We start from the raw sequence: 22,132 nt of genomic DNA on the forward strand, positions 1-22,132 counted from the left end.
GGTGTTTGGGTTGATTGCCCTTCTTCCTAACGATGCAGAATGGTTGATGTTAGCTCTTCGGGATGTACACATTGTGGGAAGTACGTGCAGAACTTTAGAAACAGTTTCTGAACATCCAAGCATCACATTCTCTTACCCCTGTTATCTATATAACTTGTCTTATTTCTTAAAATACGTTGTGATTCCCGGGGCACCTGGGTGACTCAGTGGGTTGAATGTCCAACTCTTGGTTTTGGCTCAGGTCATGATCTCACAGTTCATGAGTTCGAGTCCCGCATCCATCTGTGCTGATGGCATGAGCCTGCTTGGGATGCTTTCTCTCAGAATAAATGAATAAATGTTTAAAAAATAAAATAAAACTGACTTCCAGAATAGAAGCACATCTGTTTGAAAAGCGACTTTACCAAGCAAGAGAATAGTTGGGAATACAAGTTTGGCTTGTATTGTACAATTGTACGAGTTAACAGTTGTCACTTCCAGTATTTCAAATACACTGAAATTTAGTTAACCTGCCTGCTTTCCTGATTAAATATTTGCTTGCTCAAGAAAATAAGTATTTGATATTTACTAAGTCGCTATTAGAATGATTTTTGTGCTAAAGGTCCTAAATTTAATGTAAGAGTTTATGGCTGCATTAAAAAATAGAAAATGTCCCTTTTCTTTTCTGACTGGGTAGTTTATTTGTTTTGCTTTTTTAAATTTTTCTTTCTTTTTCACAGCATATCATGTCTGAACCAGAAGAAATCACTACCATGTCTGGACAGAAGTTACCGCTGAAAATGTCTGTTGATTACATTTCTTTCTCTGCTCACACAGATTACCAACAAACCAGTGAATTTATCCGTGCTTTGAAACCGCCTCATGTGGTTAGTCTATGAATTTGATTTCTAACATTAAAGGGGAAAGAAACATACCCAGGAAACCGTAGCAGCTGGTTTTCAAGTCAAACACCGCTTATCGCTAAGGTAGCCTTTCAACAGAGCACTTTTGCTTGTACTTGGATCTGACCTCTACAGCTTCCCTTTGAGTTAGGCAAGCTGTGCACTGTAATTTTCTCCACTTACCTGAGGTCACTTATCAGATCCACCAGATCCAGACCCAGTGCTCTTTCTGTCCCTTTCTGTTGCCTCCCCAGTAACTTAAGAGCACAGGCTTTGCAGTATGCTGGTTTTGAATCCCCGTTCTATCCCTTACTTGCTGTGTAACCCTGGGCAAATTACTTATCCTCTCTGTACCCCATTTGTAAATAGGGATAACAATGCCTCATAAGGTTATTGTGAGGAAGGAGTGAGAGAACATATATATCTAAAGCATCTAAAATGGTGCCTGGCATGTAGTAAATGCTTAATAAGATGGAAAGAGGGGAAAGACAAGTCATGTAACGGTAGAAATTAAAGATCCAAATAGATACGAAATGTATTACATAGCTCCTTACTGATGTGCTTTGTTTATATTTTTAAGTTTCATGTAATTATGAAAATAACAATTATATTTTGGTGGGACTAGGGAGGGGGTAAGAGGGAAAAGCTAAAAAAAAACATGTATTTTTAATCAACAGAACACTCAGGGAATATGTGTCTGGGAAACAGATGAAGTGCCCTTTCTGAATGTATTTGCAAGTAGTTAGAGGAAATAGCCTTCTGCTAATTTTTTTCCTTAAGTTTTTTTTTTTTTTTATCGTGGCAAAATATATATAACATAAAACTTGTAATTTTAACCATTTTTTAAGTGTACAATTCAGTGGCATTAATTACACTCACAGTATTGTACAGCCATCACCACTATCTATTTCTAAAACTTTTTCATCACCCCAAAAAGAATTTGTACCTATTAAGCAAAAATTTTCCATTTCCTCCTCCCCAGCCCCAGGTAACCTCTAATTAACTTCCGTAAATTTGCCTATTCTAGATATTTCGTGTCAGTGAAATCATATAAAATATATATAATATGTCCAAGGTTCATCTGTATCGTAACATGTATCAGAACTTCATTCCTCTGTGTGGATGAAAATAACAGTCCGTTGTGTGTAGATGCCACATTTTGTCTGCCCATCTGCCAATGAACACGTAATGCTAGAGTGAACATGGGCCTGTAAGAATCTGAGTCGCTGTTTTCTGTTCCTTTGCACATATACCAAAGAGTGTAATCACTGGATCACGTGTTGTTAACTTTTTGAGGACTCACTAACCCTTTCCATAGCGGCCTCACCATTTTACTTTCCCCCCAGCAGTGCACAAGGATGCCGGTTAGCCCATATCCATGCCAACACTTGCTAGTTGCCTTTGTTTAATTATAGTCATTCTAGTAAGTGTGAAGTGGTGTCTCATTGTGGTTTTGATTTTCACTTCCTAACAACTGGTGATGTTGAGCATCCCTTCATGTGCTTTTTTGTTCATTTTTGAGTTCTTTCTAGCATGGTAGTCCTCACAGGTATTTTCCCATTGGTCCTTACGTAGGAAGCAGATTCTCGGGTGGGGAAAAATCCCTCTCCTTTTTAGCATCATGAACGGTCGAATTGAGCTACAGTGCAGGCTCCTTACAGGTGTTTCCTAGCGTATGTGGTTTATGGATATTCCCCCCACATTTTAAAGCCAGGGAGGGAGTGTTGTACTGCCCTTTCTCTCTGGTGTCACCACCTCATCCTCAGGCCATTTCATTGCTCTTCAGGCTCTCTCTCTGCTGACAGTTAAAATTCCTGGATTCAACTCGATGCTTACCTTCCTTCAGTAACCAGGTCAGCAAAAGTATATCTACATGATAATGTAACAATAGTGTTGGTAGTAATAATGAGCAACAGCTGTCAGTTATTATTTACCACGTGCCAGGTACTGTACTCATGTTTTAAGTAATCTCTGGCCCAGCGTGGGGCTTGAACTCTCAACCCTGAGATCAAGAGTTGCGTGCTCTACCGACTGAGCCACCCCGGCACCCCTGTACTCATGTTTTACGTGTATCAACTTGCTTACTCCTCACAACCAACAACTGGTTATAGATGAGAAAACCGAGATGTTACGTAACTTGCTCAAGTTTACGGAGCTAGTAAGTGTTCGAAGAGCCGGGCGTTGTGTTTAAGCAGCCAGGCCTCGAAGCCTGGGCTCTTTGCTAGGTCTAGTAGGGATGCTGGGTTGGCTTCTGTTAGCCCAGGCAGCAATGTATAGATTAAGGATGATCTGTCTTGTAAAATATAGGTTATAAAAGTGAATAGGAAGAGACTGGTATCTGATGCAATTGTCGTCAATACCCCTCAAACACAATTTCATTTGGTTCTGAAATATTTTATTTGGTATTACTATAATAAACAGAAGAAAATATCAAAGGTCTTTGTTATCCCCTATAAAAAGCTTCTTTAGAAAGCCTTGTATTAAGATGGGGTACCTGGGTGGCTCAGTAAAACGTCCAACTCTTGATTTTGGTTCAGGTCATGATCTCCTGGTTTGTGAGTTGGAGCCCTGCATTGGGCTCCGTGCTGACAGTGCAGAGCCTGCTTGGGATTTTTTCTCTCTCTCAAAATAAGTCAACTTAAAAAAAAAAACAGGCTTGTATTAAGAAATGTAAAGAAAACTATGGGTATTTTCTTCATTAGTAGGAGTGGCAATAGTTTGATACAGGAATCATGTATCTAAAGCTGGTAGAGGCTGTGGAGTTTACAGAAGTCACATGGTCCAGCCCTTTGCAGTTGGGTACGGAAGTCTAGAAAAAGTCCAGCTTCCACAAAGTTGTATGTCTTGTTAGTGGCAAAAAACTGAAGTTGAAGTTTCTTTACTCTCTCTTAAAATAGTTCCACTTCAGGATTTTTAAGGCCAAACAGAATGAAAATACCTATACAGGTTTGATTGACTGGAGATCCTTCAAAGTAGTTCAGCTTAATAACTTCGAGTATATGTGTTTCAGTATATAAGTCAGATAGGGGCCATCATTAACCCACACTAAGAGTGTTTCCCTGTGCTCTCTGAAAATTCATTCTGTGTAGATTTTAGTCCATGGAGAACAAAATGAAATGGCCAGATTGAAAGCAGCCCTGATTCGAGAATATGAAGATAACGATGAAGTTCACATAGAGGTTCATAATCCTCGGAATACAGAAGCTGTGACCTTGAATTTCAGAGGAGAAAAGCTAGCCAAGGTAAAAGGTTGTGATTTCTAATCTTACCCAGGTCTTTTCTAAAGGGAAATGTATACTTAAAAATACAGCCTTCTTTTAATCAAAGCAAGATAATGTGCTTAATGATGATTTCTGTTTACTTAGTATACTATAAGAATTTTCTCCTGGGGTCACCTGGGTGGCTCAGTTGGTTAAGCATCTGATTTCAACTCAGGTCGTGATCTCATGGTTTATGAGTTCAAGCCCTGCCTTGGGCTCTGTGCTGACAGCCTGGAGCTTGGAGCCTGCTTCAGATTCTGTAACTCCCTCTCTCTCTGCCTCTCCCCTGCTCATAATCCATGTGTCTGTCTGCCTCTCTCTCTCTCTCTCAAAAATAAACATTTAAAAAAATAAAATTAAATATAATTTTTTTAAAAAAAAGAATTTTATCTTGGGGTGCCTGAGTGGCTCAGTCATTTGAGCGTCCAACTCTTGATTTGGGCTCAGGTCATGACTTCGTGGGATTGAGCCCCGAGTCGGGCTCCGCACTGATGGTTGGAACCTGCTTGGGATTCTCTCTCTCCCTCTTTCTCCCCTCTGCCCCTCCTCTTGCTCACTCGTTCACTCTCTCTCTCTCTCTCAAAATAAATAAGCATTTAAAAAAAGGAACTGAAGGAATTGTTTCCTTATGCTCTTTTAGGTCTTCTTCTGATTCTTCTAGTTCATTTCTTCACATAGAAAATTTTCAAGTACGTTAGATCTTAATGCAGTTGAGTTTGATAGCTTTTTAAACCACATCTCCACTTCCTTTTCATTCCTGTATCTAAGGAAGGAAATTCATTACTGTTTTATTACTACATCTCATACAGTATAATGTCTACTGGTCCTTCTCCCAGAGAATGTAAAGATAGATAGGTCTGTGTCTTTAAACATATGTGGTATGATGGAACTTACAAAAATTTGTCCTTTTTTGATGTTGAAATATAGTATTTGCAGAATTTAAAAATAGTTAAAGGGGCGCCTGGGTGACTCAGTTAAGCATTCAATTATTGATTTCTGCTCAGGTCATGATCTCATGGTTCATGAATTCAAGCCCTGAGTCAGGCTGTGCACTGACAGCACAGGGCCTGCTTGGGATTCTCTGTTACCCTCTTTCTGCCCCTCCCTGCTCACCCTCTATCTCTGTCTCTTAAATAAATAAACATTTAAAAAGATAAATAAAATCGTTAAAAATCTTACCTGAGACTTCAGAGCGATACTATAAGGTATCCACATTTTTGCCTCCTGTGAAGATTTTTTTTCTTTTAAATGTTTATTTATTTTTGAGAGAGAAAGGGTGTGTGTGAGCAGGGGAGGGGCTGAGAAAGAGGGGGACAGAGGATTTGAAGCCAATTCTGTGCTGACAGCAGAGAGCCCGATGCGGGGCTTGAACTCACAAACTGTGAGATTATGACCTGAGCCAAAGTCGGACGTTTAACCGACTGAGCCACCCAGGCACCCCTTCTGTTAAGATTTTTTTTAAGATACTTCTAAGGGAAATTTTTAATGATTTATCTGAAGTTTTAAATATCAGACATGTATTAATGAGCAAATTTACAGCAATTCTTTTAATATATAATGAGCCAGATATAAGAAGGCTAATTGGTGAATATCCTTCCTTGCAGTTGAGTTTGAGGGGGGAAAAAGTTAGGACGTGAGGCTTTTGTTGCCAGAGAAGAACAGAGGGTTGTATTGACTCCTGTTCACACAACTTTTTAATGGAAGCAATCTTATACCTATAGGAAAATGTATTCAGTTGGCAATCTAAGAGCTGATTTCCCAGACTCTGCTGGTTGAGATGGAGGGAGGAGAGGTTTTATAGTCAGACTATTTAGGAGAAGCGGAGTTGAACAAAAATAAGCTGTTTACCGCCGGACTTTTCAGAGTTTTATTATGCCATTATGCATTATAAATCTTCAAGAAATACAGTACGCAGCATTTTAAAAAGTTTTAACTACAGAACTGGGAACACAGTATAGATGTGTATGTCACTTATATATAACTTGTGTATATGCATAGAGAAACTGTTGTCAATACCTGTTTCTTTGTACAGGTATTGATATACCAAATGTAGCTTTGTATTAGAATGTGGTTCTGTGATTTCAGCCATAGGTGTGGTTACTTAAAATCATTAGCTCTAGTTTTTTTTCTCTGAAGTGCAGTCACTTTACTTACGGTGAAGTCTTTTACGGCAGCCATCCTCAACCATGCAAAACAGAAACTAAGAAGTAGCTGAAGGGAAGCAGATCCACAAAGAACTATCAGAAAAGCCATTCACCTTGTACACGTGTCAGGCCAGCCAGTTGTATGTATGTTAATAAATCAGCACATTGGAAACCACGCGCTCGGCACAGCCGGCCGCAGTGGGCGAAGTCGGAGGAATCCTCGCTCTCTCGGTCTTGCTCTCTGAGGTGCTCGTGTGCAGGCAGACAAGCTCACCCAGCTTCTCGTCATCTGGGCCATCCCTGTATTTAAGATCGGTCTCCTGGGGGCTCCTTTCATCACCTCACCAGCACTTAAGGGAAAAGTCACCCTGACAAATCATCTGACGTAGAGCCTTGTCCCCTCATACAGTTATAAGAGCAAACACTGTTATCACTGCCTGGCTGCTCTTTGTCCTTCCTTGATGAGAGGAAACAAGTATGAAATACACTGGCTTTTTCCTCTTTGGGTTCATTTATTAGTAGCGAAGACCAGTTACATTTAAGAAAGTTGGGTTTCATGCTTGTAAGGTATTTGGTTTTGTTAGTTTTTGAGCAATCATTACTTTCTTTTAAAAATTCTTGCCTCTTGGTCATAGGAGTTCTTCAACACCTGTCTTTATGGACAGATATTGGCAAGATCTTATCTTTATTGATGAGATATCACCTATCTTTATTGACCTCTCTATCCAAAGATGCTCCTCCTCTGCTAGTGTTGAGCCCAGTATAGACTTGCACCTTTGCATGAGGGAGCTCGCCATGTACGAGGCCTAAACCAGCGTGCAGGAGCACGTACATTTCTGGCCTGCACCTGCAACCTTCCCACCATATTACAACTGTTGACAGCTTTCGGAGGCCCCAGCACCTATACGTTTCCTTGGTTGCTGAACTGATTGGAACTGAACTGAACCTAGCTCTTCTTGCCAGATCTGCCCCGTGACTCTTGCCTTTGGTCTCTTGGTGGCTCTGTTCCTGTCCTTATCATAGACCTATATAACATTTTTTATTTTTCATGTTAAAATTCATGTCATTTTCATGGTTCACATGTCAGATGGTCATCATTGTGATTGAATATCTAAATAATTGCATTTTCCACGATTCTGTTTTTTTCAAGTTTTTTGTGTGTTTTTTTTTAATAATAGGTCATGGGCTTTTTAGCAGACAAAAAACCAGAACAAGGCCAGCGGGTCTCAGGAATACTTGTTAAAAGAAACTTTAATTATCACATACTTTCTCCTTGTGACCTCTCCAGTAAGTATACTATTAAACCTCAAATATCAGTTATTTTAATATTGAAAGAAAATCTGTGAAAACTTTTCATACTAATGGCCAAATCTTAAGTAGCAGCCAAATAATAAAATAGAAATTGATGAATTAATGATCCACATAGTTTTATGGGGGAAAAAAAAAATCTTCCTTGAACTACTTAAATGTTTGAATTCTTTGCAAAATAACTTTCTTCTTAACTGGGAACATAAGTTGACCTCTAAGACAGGTTGACTGCTCCTGCTGACCCTTTACAAGCCTGTTTTCCACCTTTTACAGTGGAGTCCTGGTACTTTTGTTTTCTAACGTAAACTTGAATGCCCCCCCACCCCACCCCCGACACACACACGCATTTTGGTCTTTGTGACCTATAGTTGTACATTCCTTGCTGGGCCTTTATGTCGTGTGCCTGTGTAAATGCTGAGCCATCACTGCTTTCACAGTAAATATGGTATTATTATCTTCAGTAATGGTGCTCAGTTTTATGCAGATAGCCATAACAGAGTATGAGCACCTCATGAAGGAGGAAGAAATAGCAGTGTTTAGGGATTCATCTGAGCTGGGCCAGCTGTCAGCTTCTAGCCCATCACACAGTGGAGTGTAACTTGTTCTCTATCCAGCGGTTAGTGGATCTTACTCTGTGCCAGGCACAGTGCCAGGCGTTGGAGGACTAAAGGTATGCTACAGAGCATGGTGCCAGCCCCTGGAAGGCTGTCTAGGGAGAGGTGCAGCCTTGTCAAGAGCTAGTCCCAGCACTGATGAGTGACAGAGAGGTGCATGGTAAGTGCATGAGGAGAGAACGGACCCAGACAAGTCGGAACAAGTTTTGCAAACCAGGTAGCCCTTGTGGCAGGTGGTGAAGGATTGCCGGGGTTGCCTGGCCCAGAAGAAAGCAGAGGACAGCTGGTGCCCTGGCTCGGAGATCTCCAGGGACCTGATTTTTTGAGGGCAGTGAGGCTGCTTTCTTACGGCTGAAGCAAAAGCTAACTAGTGGGGGGTGGCTGTGGGGAGTTAAGGGGGGAATGTAGGGCAGGAACCAATTAAGGAGCATCTTCTAAGCTTTCTCAAAAATAAGTTCTCCTTTACTTTGCTTTAATTTCTCTCTACTCGTGTATGTGTTTAACAGGCTCTATTTTCTGCCACCAGTATTGTTAAAGTGTATCTATTCTAATTTCCTCTTCAGATTATACTGACTTGGCCATGAGCACTGTGAAACAGACCCAAGCCATTCCGTATACTGGTCCTTTTAATTTGCTCTATTACCAGCTACAGAAGTTGACAGGTGGGTATTTCTTGAAATTCACCTAATTGTTTTCTGCTTTTGAGTAAGAGAAGTATATACCCAGGAAAGGAGACTGTTCCATTTGGGTTGTTGTCTCAGAATTGCACAGATGTTATTTGCACTTCACTTGGACATGTTATCACCTTTGGGTAAATTTTTGAAAATATACTCCTAAGTTTTTTTTAATTGCATTATACTTCTTAGCTTTGATCCACTGAAAATTCTAAAAATATCAGTAACCTTTGCTGCTCATGTTTAAAATCCACTTTAGTTTACTCTTCTAAATTTCATCTATCTCTTTTCTTTGTTCAGTGAAAATAGGTTTTCTGGTTCCATCAGTACCAGTCTATACGGCAGGTTTTAGAAGAACACACGAACACTGGCCAAAGGCCAATAAAACAGTAAACCTATTCTGTTTTCATATTAGATCATTTGAGTTAGATTTTTATGTATTAACATAATGAGAGGCAGTAACTAAGTTAAAAGGCGTGGATGCCCTCTAATAAGCGTGAACACTTTAATTTTTTTTCTATAATTTTTTTTTTAATGTTTATTTATTATATTTGAGAGCACAAGTAGCGAAGGGGCAGAGAGAGAAGGAGACACAGAATCTGAAGCAGGATCCAGGCTCTGAGCTATCAGCACAGAGCCCATTGCGGGGCTCAAACCCACAAGCTGTGAGATGACCTGAGCCGAAGTCTGACGCTCAACAGACTGAGCCACCCAGGCACCCCAAAGCGGGAACAATTTAAATTACTTTCTATTAATGTGCTCTTCGTTATTCAAATAGCAAAATATTACTATAAAATAAGTCAGTAGAAAGAAAATCTTTTTTTGCTTCATCTTCACATGAGAATTACAGGTCATAACATAGAAAGTTAATAAAATATGTCTGAGTTAATTCTTAATTAAGAGGTGACTGGAAGGACCAGAAAAGCCTCCTCTTAGACAATAGAATTTCCCTAAAGAATGATTAAGCTTATGAAGACAGAAGGAAGAAGTGACTATTGGCAGTAGTTGACTAGTCTCATGTCAGATTTTAAGATACTAGTGGAGTATTAAGACGCTAGTGGCTAAATCTCTTACGTAAACACAGATATTTAACAATCACCGAAGTTTGCAACTGATAAGATGTTTCATGTCCCAGGTAAATCCTGCCTCATTAGATGAATTTTTAGAATACATGTTGAGATCTTTCAGTTGCTGTAAGCAATCAACATAAAACTTACTTAGTTATTTGAAATCTCACTATTCAAATGAGTAATTAATTTTTTCATTGTGAATCAGATTTATTTCAGCTATCTCTATAAACAAAGGAATAATGATGCCTCTGGAAGATTATCAGAAAATTATATACATCTTAATATTGCTTCCTTTTTTCAGGTGATGTGGAAGAATTAGAAATTCAAGAAAAACCTGCTCTGAAAGTATTCAAAAATATTACTGTAATACAGGAACCAGGAATGGTGGTATTAGAAGTAAGATAAGATCATTTGCCTAAACAAAGAGGGGAAAAGAGTTTTAAGACTTCACATATAATTGTAGAGAAAATTTGTTCTTAAGAAAAAAATTACTGGAAAATACATACATGCATGGTTTTTTTCCAAGACCAGCTTTAAATATGACCTCACTGGGCATTTTCTATGTAGTTCTAGTAACATAAAAACTAGTATTAAATTAAGGCTAAATATTTAGCATGGATAGTGAGTATAGGTCTCTCAGGTGAGAAGTTTCAACTAATTTTGTGATGGCCCTGGATGTCTTCAGTTACATCAGAACATCCGACATTCTCAAGAGAAAAATCAAATTGTTACATTGAAACAAATAGACTTGTCATGTTAGCACTTTTAAGACCGTGGAATTTTGAAAATTCAAATAAGCAATATTGAAATGACCCAAATACACAAAGGCTAGAAACCACTGAATGTGGCTTCTACTATTAGAATTTTTAATTCCTACAGGTGGAATTTGGAACCCAGATGCCAAATTAATTTGATGGTTGATTTCGATAGCTTGGCATCTGTCCTCTTCAAAGAAGGACTTTTAGAGTGAATCCTCGAACTGAATGATCCAGGGAGGTGCCTGGTTTCATTCTCTGCCTCAGGGAGAATCGCATGTAAATGTCCCAGCTAGATGGTGCGCTGTTTTGTTCATACACATTATTTTTTAAAACTAAAAAAGATCTGCCAACTCGGGTTCCACTGCAGTTCTGGGATTTAAGTTGAAATTTGATTCATAAAGATGAAAGTAACTGAAGAAGGTGTCAGAAGGAGTAGTTGTCTGTAACACGATGTCAGACACAATAATACATAAACATTACTGCCCTAGGAAAGGGAAAAATTATTAGAGACGTTCATTTAGCTCTTTCTCCTAAATGCTGTATTTGCATTCCCTGGAATTAACATGTCCAAGAGCGTCTCAGAGAAAGGTTTTCAAGTGCCTCACAGCGCTTGTAAAAGCGCTTTTTGAAAAGGTAACAACAGGCAGGGAAGGCACGTGTTCCTGAAGTAATTCACCTGCTCTCTCCCTGGCCCGGCAGGCCTGGAAAACTATCTTGGAACACCCACCCAGCATGTGCACAAGCGTCAGGGTCCTAGGCTTCGGCTTCATGTGAGAGACAAAAGTACATGTTTAGAGATACTACCCTGTGCCAGCACTGGGTGTACTTCTGAAACACGGTGCTTAGGGCTCGGCCTGCTGCCAGCAGTCCCCACCGGTCACCTCACACCAGTGACCTCTGTGAGACGAAGGTGCTGGGTAGGAGGATTAAATGAGGGAATGCATATCAGGCCCCTGCCGCAGAGGAAGTGCTCAGGACATGTTACTATTGTTATTAGTAGGACATTAGAGAAGTCCCGCATTATTAGTTTTAGGAAACAATTAGTTAATGTCAGTGGAAAATGCTTGAAACAGAAGTCCCATATGTACAGTCTTTTGTGGTTAGCTGTATTCCTACCTTCCTAATTCTGCCTTTTGCTTCCCAGTGGTTAGCAAACCCTTCCAACGATATGTATGCGGATACAGTAACAACCGTGATCCTGGAAGTTCAGTCAAACCCGAAAATCAGGAAAGGTATAACATTATTTCATTTTTATCAATTAATTCTTTGGCTTCTCCCGTGGTCTGTGAACTAAAAAGCAGAAGACAGAGTCCTAGAACTTGAAATCTGATTTTCCCCTTCCTGTCACCTTTAAGATATAATATATGTATAACAATGCAGATGACTAATATTTTACTTTCTGTTTTGGGTCTTGTGCTATTGCCAAAATTCTGGTTGCCATGAACACAAAGATAAAATTCCTTAGTAATACTCCTCTTAAAAACAGTTTAACAGAAATTCCAAAGTATTGCTGAATTGAGCCAGCATGTCTAGTAAAAAATAATGCTGCCTTATACATATTTAGTAAAACTTGTTGAACTGAATGGAATCTCTCTACAGGGCAATTTTGCAACCACTTTTTGTTTTCTTGGTACGTAGCAACTTTCAGTCAAAGAAAGATATCTTTGTGTTAGTAAAGATACCTTTGTGTTATGTCTTCATAGTTTTATTCTATTTTATACATAAATCAGTATTAAACATGTCTTAAGGTATGCATCATTGGCATATAAAGTAGCCCTTTTTGCTACTATGGGAGGAAGTCACCCTGAAGAATTTCAGGGGCCAGCCTGAAATAAAGGCCAGCCTGTACCCCTCTCCTAGCCTCAGATCTTGTTCTCTGATAGAATAGTTCTCTTTCTTAAAATAAAAAAATAAAATAAAAAATGGGTTAGTAGTATTTGATTTCAGAAGGAAAAAATGTTTAGCTGAATAGTTCATAATGCGTCTTCTTATAACAACTAAATTCTGGAATGAATAAATACCTAGACAAGTGTAAATTACTCATCTGAGGTAAGCATTTGAATTTGAGTAACACTAAAAATTTCAATTTGGGCACCACTGATCATGTGTTTTAATTGAATCAATGGGTAATGGATCCCCCTGTGTGCACCTAACGTGGGGGAGGGAGCTGTGTGTTTATACAGGCCACAGGAGAACATCCAGCTCGGATTCTCACAGGATGCTCATTCAGCGTCCCAGTCTCTGCCCTGGAGCACAAAACACGCCCAGGCCAGAACAGTTTTAAAGGCAGTGGTCAGTTTTCTCTTATTTGACAGTTTTACATTTTGCCTATCTTAGGTGATACAAATGTAAAGGATGAAGTGCAGGGTGGGGGGGGTGTAGGAGGGGGGACCTTTTACAGAGGCCACCACTAACTAGTGGCACAGCAGTTAGGAGCAGCGGAACAAGGGACGGAGCGAAGCACAGGGGACAAGAACCCAAGGATTACACGCGGGGTTTTTCGTGGGCGCACCTTTCGGTGTTGATGCCCACTTTGCTGAGAACACGGCCGGGCTTCGTATTTCCCGTCTGTGCTGTAGGGAAGGAACATGTGAGCCATCCTAGACCGGTCTGACCTTACACCGGGTACTTTTCTTAGTGCTCTGATCCAGCATGAAAATGCACCTTCACTCTGATTGATGGTCGTTGAGTCAGAAGTAACTATTATTAGTGATCCATTTTCAGTAACAATAATTATATAAACATTTCTCCCTAAAGTTAGCCTCTGGGCATTTCAGCAGAGATTCATTGGAGACAAGTAGGAATAGGTTTTTTTCCATGAGTTTCTTGTGCTAAATTAGCTGGCTGGCCTATTTTCCCTCGTTCTTGCCTACTTTGTGTTACATGAAAAGGATACTATTTTCTCCTGGAGTAGTGAGGTGCTTGCATGTTCATTTGACACATACTGATTGAGCACCTTCTGTTTGGCAGGTACTCTTCTAGGTGCTTCAGGTACCGCAAACAAAGCAGATTGTTATGCTTTAGGAGCGGATATGTTAGCGCTGGGGCAGCCTCACGGGGTTTGGAGTGGGGGCAGATGTGTAGGGGTCTGTGGGCCATTTGAAGGACTTTGGACTTGTAGTCTGAGTAAAGTGTAATACTGTAATACTGAGTAATACTGTAAGGTTTTTAAAGGATTGCTGTGGTGCTCGTTGAGAGGAGATTGGGGAGGGCAAGTAAGAAAGCAGATGTTTCAGGTTGGCGCTCCTGTGGCCCCGCAGGTAGGAGGTGGCACTCCGGGGGGGGGTGGGAGTGGTGCTGGTGGCAGAAAGTGGTTTGATTCTGGAGATAACGTCGAAGGTCAAGCCAGCAGTATTTCCTGGGTTAGGTACAGAGGGTGAGAGAAAACAGACACGATGAATTTTAAAGAGAGAAGACAGTGACCCAAGGAGTGACTCAGGAAGTGATACCTTAGCGTGGAGTGCTGCTGTCACCCTCAGGGCTAAGTGACAGGGTTTACTAGGTAGTACTCGCTTCTTCAGAATCTGGAAAATATTACAAGGACTGACACACTCCCTCTTTTCATTTGCTGCACATGGGGCAGTTAAGGATGTTCATTGTGTACGTTTCTTGTGGCAAGAATTGACTTTGTCGTCTCCAAACATGGTATTTTAACGTGTTAGAGCACAGTCAACAGGTAAGGCCCACAAGCCACGTCCATCCCTCCACCTGTTTTTATAAAGTTTTATTGAAACAGCAATGCCCGTTTGTTTACATACTGTCCAGTGCTGCTCTTTGAGCAGCCACAGCAGAGTTGAGTAGTTACAGCAGAGACCATGTGGTTCACAAAGCCTAAAACACGATCTGGCCATTTCCAGAAGTTTGCCAAGTCTATTTGAGAGGCAACTTCTGTGAACAGTCTGATTCTGTGTTGCTAGCATTTCGCTCCCCTTTAATTTCTTAGCCTGTTGACACTTGGGTTCAGATTCTGGAAACTTGTATTTGTGTCTGTGTGTGTGTGTTTAGCCCCGACTTCAATTTCTGTATCCCTTCTCACTGAGGACGAGGATGCACAGCAAAGCTTATTTTTCAAAATATATTATTTTATGTTCTTACATTCCATTCTTCTGCACCTGTGTCCTGTTTTGACACACACACTACTAAGGGCAGTTATACGTGTAGAACTATGATTTCACATTATACACAGTGTAATCTTAGGTGTCTGAGGAGCTTATTAAATATTAGTAATAAATATGCAAATATACATACATGTGCACTCACATTTTTGAAAGTTTCTTTTAATAGTTTCATGGCTTAAATGTTTTTAATACTGTCTTTTATGAGATTTTACATGTCAGTTAAGTGCTTATATGATACTTAATAGCATTGATCATAATTGAAGTATAAAGTTTTATTATATAGCTTTCTAGGCTGGCATCTGGTTTGTTGTATATTTAGTTAAAACTCATGAAACCGTTTCATCACAAGGAAAAAAAAACTTTTGTGACTGTGTGTTGTGATGGATGGTTAACTACACTTACCGTGGTCATTTTGCTATGTATACCAATATCAAATCATTATGTTGTATATCTGAAACTCCTATAATGTTCTATGTCAATGAGATCTACATTTTTTTAAATATTTATTTTGAGAGAGAGAGAGAGAGAGAGAGCACAAGCAGGAAAAGGGTAGAGAGAGAGAATCCCAAGCAGGGTCCACACCATCAGCACGGAGCCCGACACAGGGCTCAGTCCCACGAACTGTGAGATCATGACCTGAGCTGAAACCAAGAGTTGGACGCTTAACTGACTGAGCCACCCAGACAACCCGATATCTACATTTTTTAGAAAGGAAAAAGACTCATGAGTTAAAATTAATCAGAGTTATTATCGTCTGACTTATAATTTGGAAGAAATGACAATTTGACTCTTCCAGAGAGTAGATTCACCACAGTCAACTTTAAAACATTTACATCACTCCACAAAGAGACACCGTATCTCTAGCTATAATCCCCCAAACAACCACTAATCTACTTTCTGTCTCTATGGATTTGCCTCTTCTGGACACTTCATATAAATAGAATTATAACACATGGGTTTTTGTGACTAGCTTCTTTCACTTAGCATAATGCTTTCAAGGTTCATCGCTGTAGCATGAATCAGTCTTCACTCCTTTTTATGGCAAAATAACTTTGTAAGGAACGGCCAGATAGTTCTGTACTGTTTTATTGCTGGTGATAGCCTGGGAGATGGTTATGTCCCTGGGCACACTTGAAACTCCAGATCATCTTCCTGAACCATCAGATTGTTTTGGGAAGGGGAAGCTAAGTAATCTGACAAGTCGTTTTATTTCATTCCATTTCTTAAAGATTTTTTTCTTCAAAGTAATCTCTACACACAGTGTGTGGCTCGAACTTATCACCCTGAGATCAAGAGTCACACGTTCCACCAACTGAGCCAGCCAGGTACCCCCTAATTGGCAAATGATTTTAAATATTAATTTTAGTAAAATCATTACAGGCGCATTATATATAGTACAGTACTAAATTTGTATAATGTTTTAGGTAAAGCAAAAACTTCAGAGATCTCTGAGCATGGATGTGCCCCTAGAACTCCTGGAGTCACGATTTCACTTCACTCACAAAGGAAATGCGGAAAAGTTTGAGAAACATTACAGATAAAATTCGAAATCATCTTAAATGTCATTTTGTGGTTCTTTGTTTAACAAGAACAAAAAAGCAGTTTGCCGCAGCAGGTAGATGGAATGTTGGTCCCTTGAAGGATTCCGTAGTTAATTACCTTATCAATAACTGTGTTCAGATTGCTGACTCGGGAATTCTTTTAAATAAGAATTTGGAAATTGAACTCTTGCTTTTTTTCCCCCCCAGGTGCAGTACAGAAGGTTTCTAAAAAATTAGAAATGCACGTTTATAGCAAAAGGTTGGAGATCATGCTCCAGTAAGTGTTGCCCCAATTATTGCCCCACAAGGGTGAGCAAGGCAGAGGGCGGGGAGGAGGCAGCTGGCATTTAGTTCTGACTCACCGATGGTTGTGAGGCTCAGACAGGTTACTTGACTGCTCTGGATGTCTGAGTTTGTGTCTGTTACGTGGCTTGAACCGCATCCTTCCAGCTAAACACTCTAGCTAGTTCCAGATACCTTTGACCTCTGTGGTCCGCCATTTCTGTTATAGTTGACGAAGATTCGCTGACTGCCTTTTCTTGCCTGTGTCCAGCCTGCTGATTGGACTGCTGTTGCAGGAGCCCCTGTAACTGATGGGGACAGATGTGCAAATTAATGATTAAACTGTAGCTCCTTGAGGGGCGCCTGGGTGGCTGTTAAGTGTCTGACTCTTGATTTCAGCTCAGGTCATGATCCCAGGGTCGCGGGATTGAGCTCCGAGGTGTGCATGGAGCCTGCTTAAGATTCTCTGTCTCCCTCTCTCTGTCTCTGTCTCTCTCTCTCCCCCTCTCCCTCTCCCTCTCTTTCTCCCCCTCCCCGCTCCCTTCTTCCCCACTCGTGCGTGCTCTCTTATTCTCTAAAATAAAACAAACAAATAAAAAACTGTAGCTTCTCAATGACAGAGGCAGTGTCTTAGTGACTTCCGTCACTAGGAAGATGACACACAAAAGATGCTCAGTGAATAGTTTGACTCCGAGCTTCTGGAACTGATTCACAGGGGCAGACAGCCTGTGGACTTGTGAGCCACTTCAACTAGATGCCTGGATTTGAATACCGGCTCTGCTGCTTTCCAGCCTTGGGGCTTCAGATCCCTTCCATGTGTCTTGTTTTCCTTCTGTGTAGAAGGGGCTTCTTACTAAGATTTAAGTAAGCTCTTGGCCCAACATGGGGCTTGAACTCATGGCCCTGAGATCAAGAGTCACGTGCTCTACCGACTGAGCCAGTCAGGCACCCCTGAAGCAAGCATTCTTAATGATAGCTGTGGATTTTACTCATTTTATAAAATTAACAAAATATGTGAAGTTACATCAAGTACATCTCAGGAATAGATAGAAGTCGTCTACTTTGGAATTAGGGGCTGTTTTCAATATTATTTTTCCCTCAGTATACGAAAGTGTACTTATTTGTAAATGTACTTTGTACAATGTTGCATCTTTGTTTGTCTTAAGGGACATATTTGGAGAAGACTGTGTGAGTGTAAAAGACGGTTCCATTCTCAGTGTCACAGTGGATGGAAAAACTGCTAACATAAACCTGGAGACACGGGTATGTAACTGCTCTCCTTCCTACACATCAAGACATTTGGGAAAGAAAGCGAGAACAAAAATGATCTGGTCTCACACCAGACAGCACACTTTTCCATTCTGACGTGTCCTTCCAGATTTTTCCTACATAGCTTTTCACAGGCTGGGTTTATGTTACTATACGTAAAGTCATACGTTCTTGCTTTTTCTTTTATTTATTTTTTAATTATTTTTTAAGCAATCTCGACACACAGTGCAGGGCTCGAACCCACAACTTCAAGCGCGATCGGAAGTGGGGTGCTCTTCCGGCTGAGCCAGGCGGGCACCCCACTTTATTGCTTCTTTCCCATCCTCTCTAAGTGTTCTTGCGCAGCACTGCACAGCACACGTCGGTATGTGTATATTCCCCCATTGTCTTCCTGTTCCACGAGAGGCCTGAATCCACCCCGGCATTTTCTCTAGTTTGGCATCCGGTTGATTTTAGATTTTTTCAGAGAAGCCGCTCTCTGGTTTGCACCAGCAAGATCCAAGTGGCTGTCCCAGACAATAGGATTCGAGCCTGCTCTGGTCTCACACCACAGATCCCACATAAGTATTCCACAAGCATAAATGAATAAGTATATCTTCCTTGCGGGCTTGGTTTTGAAGATTAAAACAGTTCTAAGCAAATAACATGTTTTAAATTTCTTTTATGTTCTGTAACTATACAGATGCTTTGAGGAGACACTAAGTTTATCTTACCCCAGTAGAAACATAAGATAAGAACATAAACAAGTGGGGGCGCCTGGGTGGCGCAGTCGGTTAAGCGTCCGACTTCAGCCAGGTCACGATCTCGCGGTCCGGGAGTTCGAGCCCCGCGTCAGGCTCTGGGCTGATGGCTCAGAGCCTGGAGCCTGTTTCCGATTCTGTGTCTCCCTCTCTCTCTGCCCCTCCCCTGTTCATGCTCTGTCTCTCTCTGTCCCAAAAATAAATGTTGAAAAAAAATTTAAAAAAAAAAAAAAAAGAACATAAACAAGTGAGTGAATCTCTAGAGATGAAATATGGATAGCCAGCAAACACAGGAAACAAATGTTCAGATCCAATCCACTAATAATTAGAGGAAATACAGACTGAAAGTATGAAATATCACTGTTTGCCGATCATGTGGTCACAGATTATTAACAAGAGTGCTGTGACCCAGTGATGGTGAAAACAGGAAGTTTATTCTCAGGTGCAGTTTGGGGCGGGGAGGCAATTTTAAATGATACAGCACGTTCTTTCTGCAGAGCAGTTTGGTGATATGCATGAAAGGCTCAAAAAATAAATGCCTTTATCTACAGTTACACTTAACTGGACTTAAACGAAGAAAATAATTAGACAAGTTAATGATAAAATAGAGCAAAGATATATATACAAGGATTTCCATTTTAGCAGTGATTATAATATAAACAAAACTGCAAGAGACCAAAATATCCAAGAGTGGGAGGCAGTAAACAAAATAACCGAATAAATACAGTATGTGTATGGTGTGTGCTTATACATGGAGTACTGTATATATCGGGAAGTATATATATACAGGCCATCAGGAAGATGGCCATGTGGGTGACTAATGTGCACAGGTGTCCACCTGCATTATTGAGTGGAAAGAACAGTTACAAGATAGCAAGGATGATAAATTACCCCATTTTGGTTTTAAAGAAATATATATGTATAGCTAAAAGTCTGGAATGTTATACCCTAAAATGTTAACAGTAGTTATCATTACGTCATAGAATAAGGGTGTTATTTTTTTTCTTTACTAAGTTTTGATATGAACAATATTTATGGTATGATAAAAAAATTTTAAAACAGCGTATAAAACCTGGGTGGCTCAGTCCAGTTGAGCATCTGACTTCCGTTCAGGTCATGATCTCGCAGGTTGTGAGTTTGAGCCCCACATCGGGCTCACTGCTGTCACTGTAGAGCCCGCTTTGGATCCTCTGTTCCCTCTCTCTGTACCCCTCTCCCACTTGCGCTCTCTCTCTCTCTGTCTCTGTCTCTCTCTCTCTAAGAGAGAGTTCACTGAGAACTCCAGGTCTCTTTTAAGAGAGAGAGTGCGAGCAGGGGCGGGGCAGAGAGGGAGACTGTCAGCACAGAGCCCAACGTGGGGCAACGCGGGGCTCAGACTCACAAACCACGAGTGCATGACCTGAGCTGAAGTCAGACACTCAGCTAACTGAGCCACCCAGGCACCGCAAAAAATAAACATTAAAAAAATAAATAAAACAGCTTGTAGTGTTTTGTAGCTGAGAAATAACTAGAAGATTGTAAGCCTAAATCAAATTTAATACCAAATAATGAAAAAAAAAAAAGCTTCCAAATGCTGAGCAGACGAGCATATCCAGAGCTCAGTAATTTGTATTACAAAGACTGACTTCCTTGTAGTATCATTTACTGGGTCAGAATATGGGCTTTGAAGTAAATATAGTTCACCATAGATTGTCCGTTTATTCTTTTTTTCTCCAAAATACATCTCTAATTAGACCCAGTCATTGTGCTGTCGGGAAACTGCATCCAGGCACCTGCCCCCCAGCGCGCGGTGTCGCAGTTCAGGTTCTTGAGAGTCCGTGTGGCCTCCCTCCCCCCCACTGGAAATGACTCTTCTTAAAGAGGAGTATTTTCTCTTCCATATAGCACTTGTAGACACTTAACGTCGAAAGGCCTGTTTGTGCTTTCACTTTCAGACGGTCGAATGTGAGGAAGGAAGCGAGGATGATGAGTCCCTCCGGGAGATGGTGGAGCTGGCCGCGCAGAGACTCTACGAGGCCCTCACGCCAGTTCACTGAGAACTGCGGGTCTGTGGACATGTTAAAGCTTGTCTTTAATGCTTGACTCTACTTCTCTTAAAATAAAATACGTTAGTTTCTCTGGAATAGCCTATTTACTTGTGATGTCAAATGGCCTGTGTTCCAACAGCTTAAATGCTGCTAAGTTACCAACTCCTCTGTCCATGATTCCAGAACTACCAAATAAACTGTTACTTCAGAGCTTACTGATTCTGCTTCCAGGCATGTGCACAGCTGCCCCTGAAACCTTTCAGGTCTGCCCGTAGCAACTGAATGAGAATGCCTTACTGTCCTTTTTAAATTTTTTTTTTTTTTTTCAACGTTTATTTATTTTTGGGACAGAGAGAGACAGAGCATGAATGGGGGAGGGGCAGAGAGAGAGGGAGACACAGAATCGGAAACAGGCTCCAGGCTCTGAGCCATCAGCCCAGACCCTGACACGGGGCTCGAACTCACGGACCGCGAGATCGTGACCTGGCTGAAGTCGGACGCTTAACCGACTGTGCCACCCAGGCGCCCCTTACTGTCCTTTTTAAAAAGGAAAGAAAATACACAGTGGTTTGTATTTTCACGTGCATATTCTGAGTTTGAATTCATAGAGATTATCACCTAAAGCCCCTTTTGTGTTTCTTCCCTCCTGATACTCTTGCCAGATTCCTTAATTTACATTTGTAAAATGACGACTTTTGGGATTCAGTGGTATTTTCTTTGTATAATACCTGCACATTCAATTCCGATATTCAGAATACAATTTTTATGACTCAAGTTCAAGGGTATTCAGGTGTGAGTTGTTGAATTGCTTTCTGTGTAATCATTAGACCGGTTTCCTGGAGTACGTGTAATTCAGACTGGCACATCACTGGACACAGGAGTGGCGGGTGCTGTGTGCCGAGGGAGCAGGTCACCAGGGGTCTCCGGTCTCTGCTGCCACACAGGGGCGGGACGGCCGCCCCTACGGAGGGAACAAGCGCACGCCCACCTTTACCTACCGTCTAACGCGAGAGCCACTCTCGCTGTCAAGCGAAAGGTGTGCCAACCAGTCACTAAGCTCCACCGACACTGTTTAGTCCTCCTGTGGCCTCACCTGTTGGTGACTTCACAGCCATTGAGCAGGGTGGTGACAAACTCTAGTGCAAAACTCGGAAGTTTTCCTTGAAATACATTTCTTCTGTAAGGAACCCCACTTTGTCTCTGGCCCAAACCAAAGCTCTGAGGGTCACCTTTTAGAAGTGTCATATAAGACTTTGTTACGATAGATTTAAAAACAGTAAGACAGTATATAGAGTAGAAAGGGTACGTGCGTGTGTTTTCTCCTGGTCCTTCTCCCTGAGGTAACCAATCTGAGTTCAGGATTCTCAGTTGCTCTTGAACCTGCCTTTGTCATCTCTCCCCCGTGGCTCTGTGAGTCTGTCATCCTGGCCCCTCTGATTCCTGCCA

General features: G+C 41.0%; 1 protein-coding gene across 4 annotated transcripts in view; it reads left to right on the top strand.

The window, feature by feature from the left end:
- The window catches only part of CPSF3 (cleavage and polyadenylation specific factor 3), a 39,884-nt gene extending 18,983 nt beyond the window's left edge, over positions 1-20,901 (top strand). For 3 of the 4 annotated variants that reach the window (XM_025927105.2, XM_086699983.1, XM_086699984.1), the window contains 9 exons: positions 720-866; positions 3,971-4,123; positions 7,464-7,572; positions 8,771-8,869; positions 10,253-10,347; positions 11,854-11,941; positions 16,576-16,645; positions 17,817-17,913; positions 20,594-20,901. In XM_025927105.2, coding sequence (XP_025782890.1) covers positions 720-866; positions 3,971-4,123; positions 7,464-7,572; positions 8,771-8,869; positions 10,253-10,347; positions 11,854-11,941; positions 16,576-16,645; positions 17,817-17,913; positions 20,594-20,695 — 960 coding nt within the window. In that variant the 3' untranslated portion in view covers positions 20,696-20,901. The remainder of the gene's footprint in view (positions 1-719; positions 867-3,970; positions 4,124-7,463; positions 7,573-8,770; positions 8,870-10,252; positions 10,348-11,853; positions 11,942-16,575; positions 16,646-17,816; positions 17,914-20,593) is intronic. The other variant, XR_015248857.1, reaches the window with a different exon arrangement.
- The last annotated feature ends 1,231 nt before the right edge of the window (positions 20,902-22,132 follow it).

This window comes from Puma concolor, chromosome A3 (genome assembly GCF_028749965.1).
Source record: "Puma concolor isolate L17-30 chromosome A3, mPumCon1.1.hap2, whole genome shotgun sequence".
NCBI classification, from domain to species: domain Eukaryota; kingdom Metazoa; phylum Chordata; class Mammalia; order Carnivora; family Felidae; genus Puma; species Puma concolor.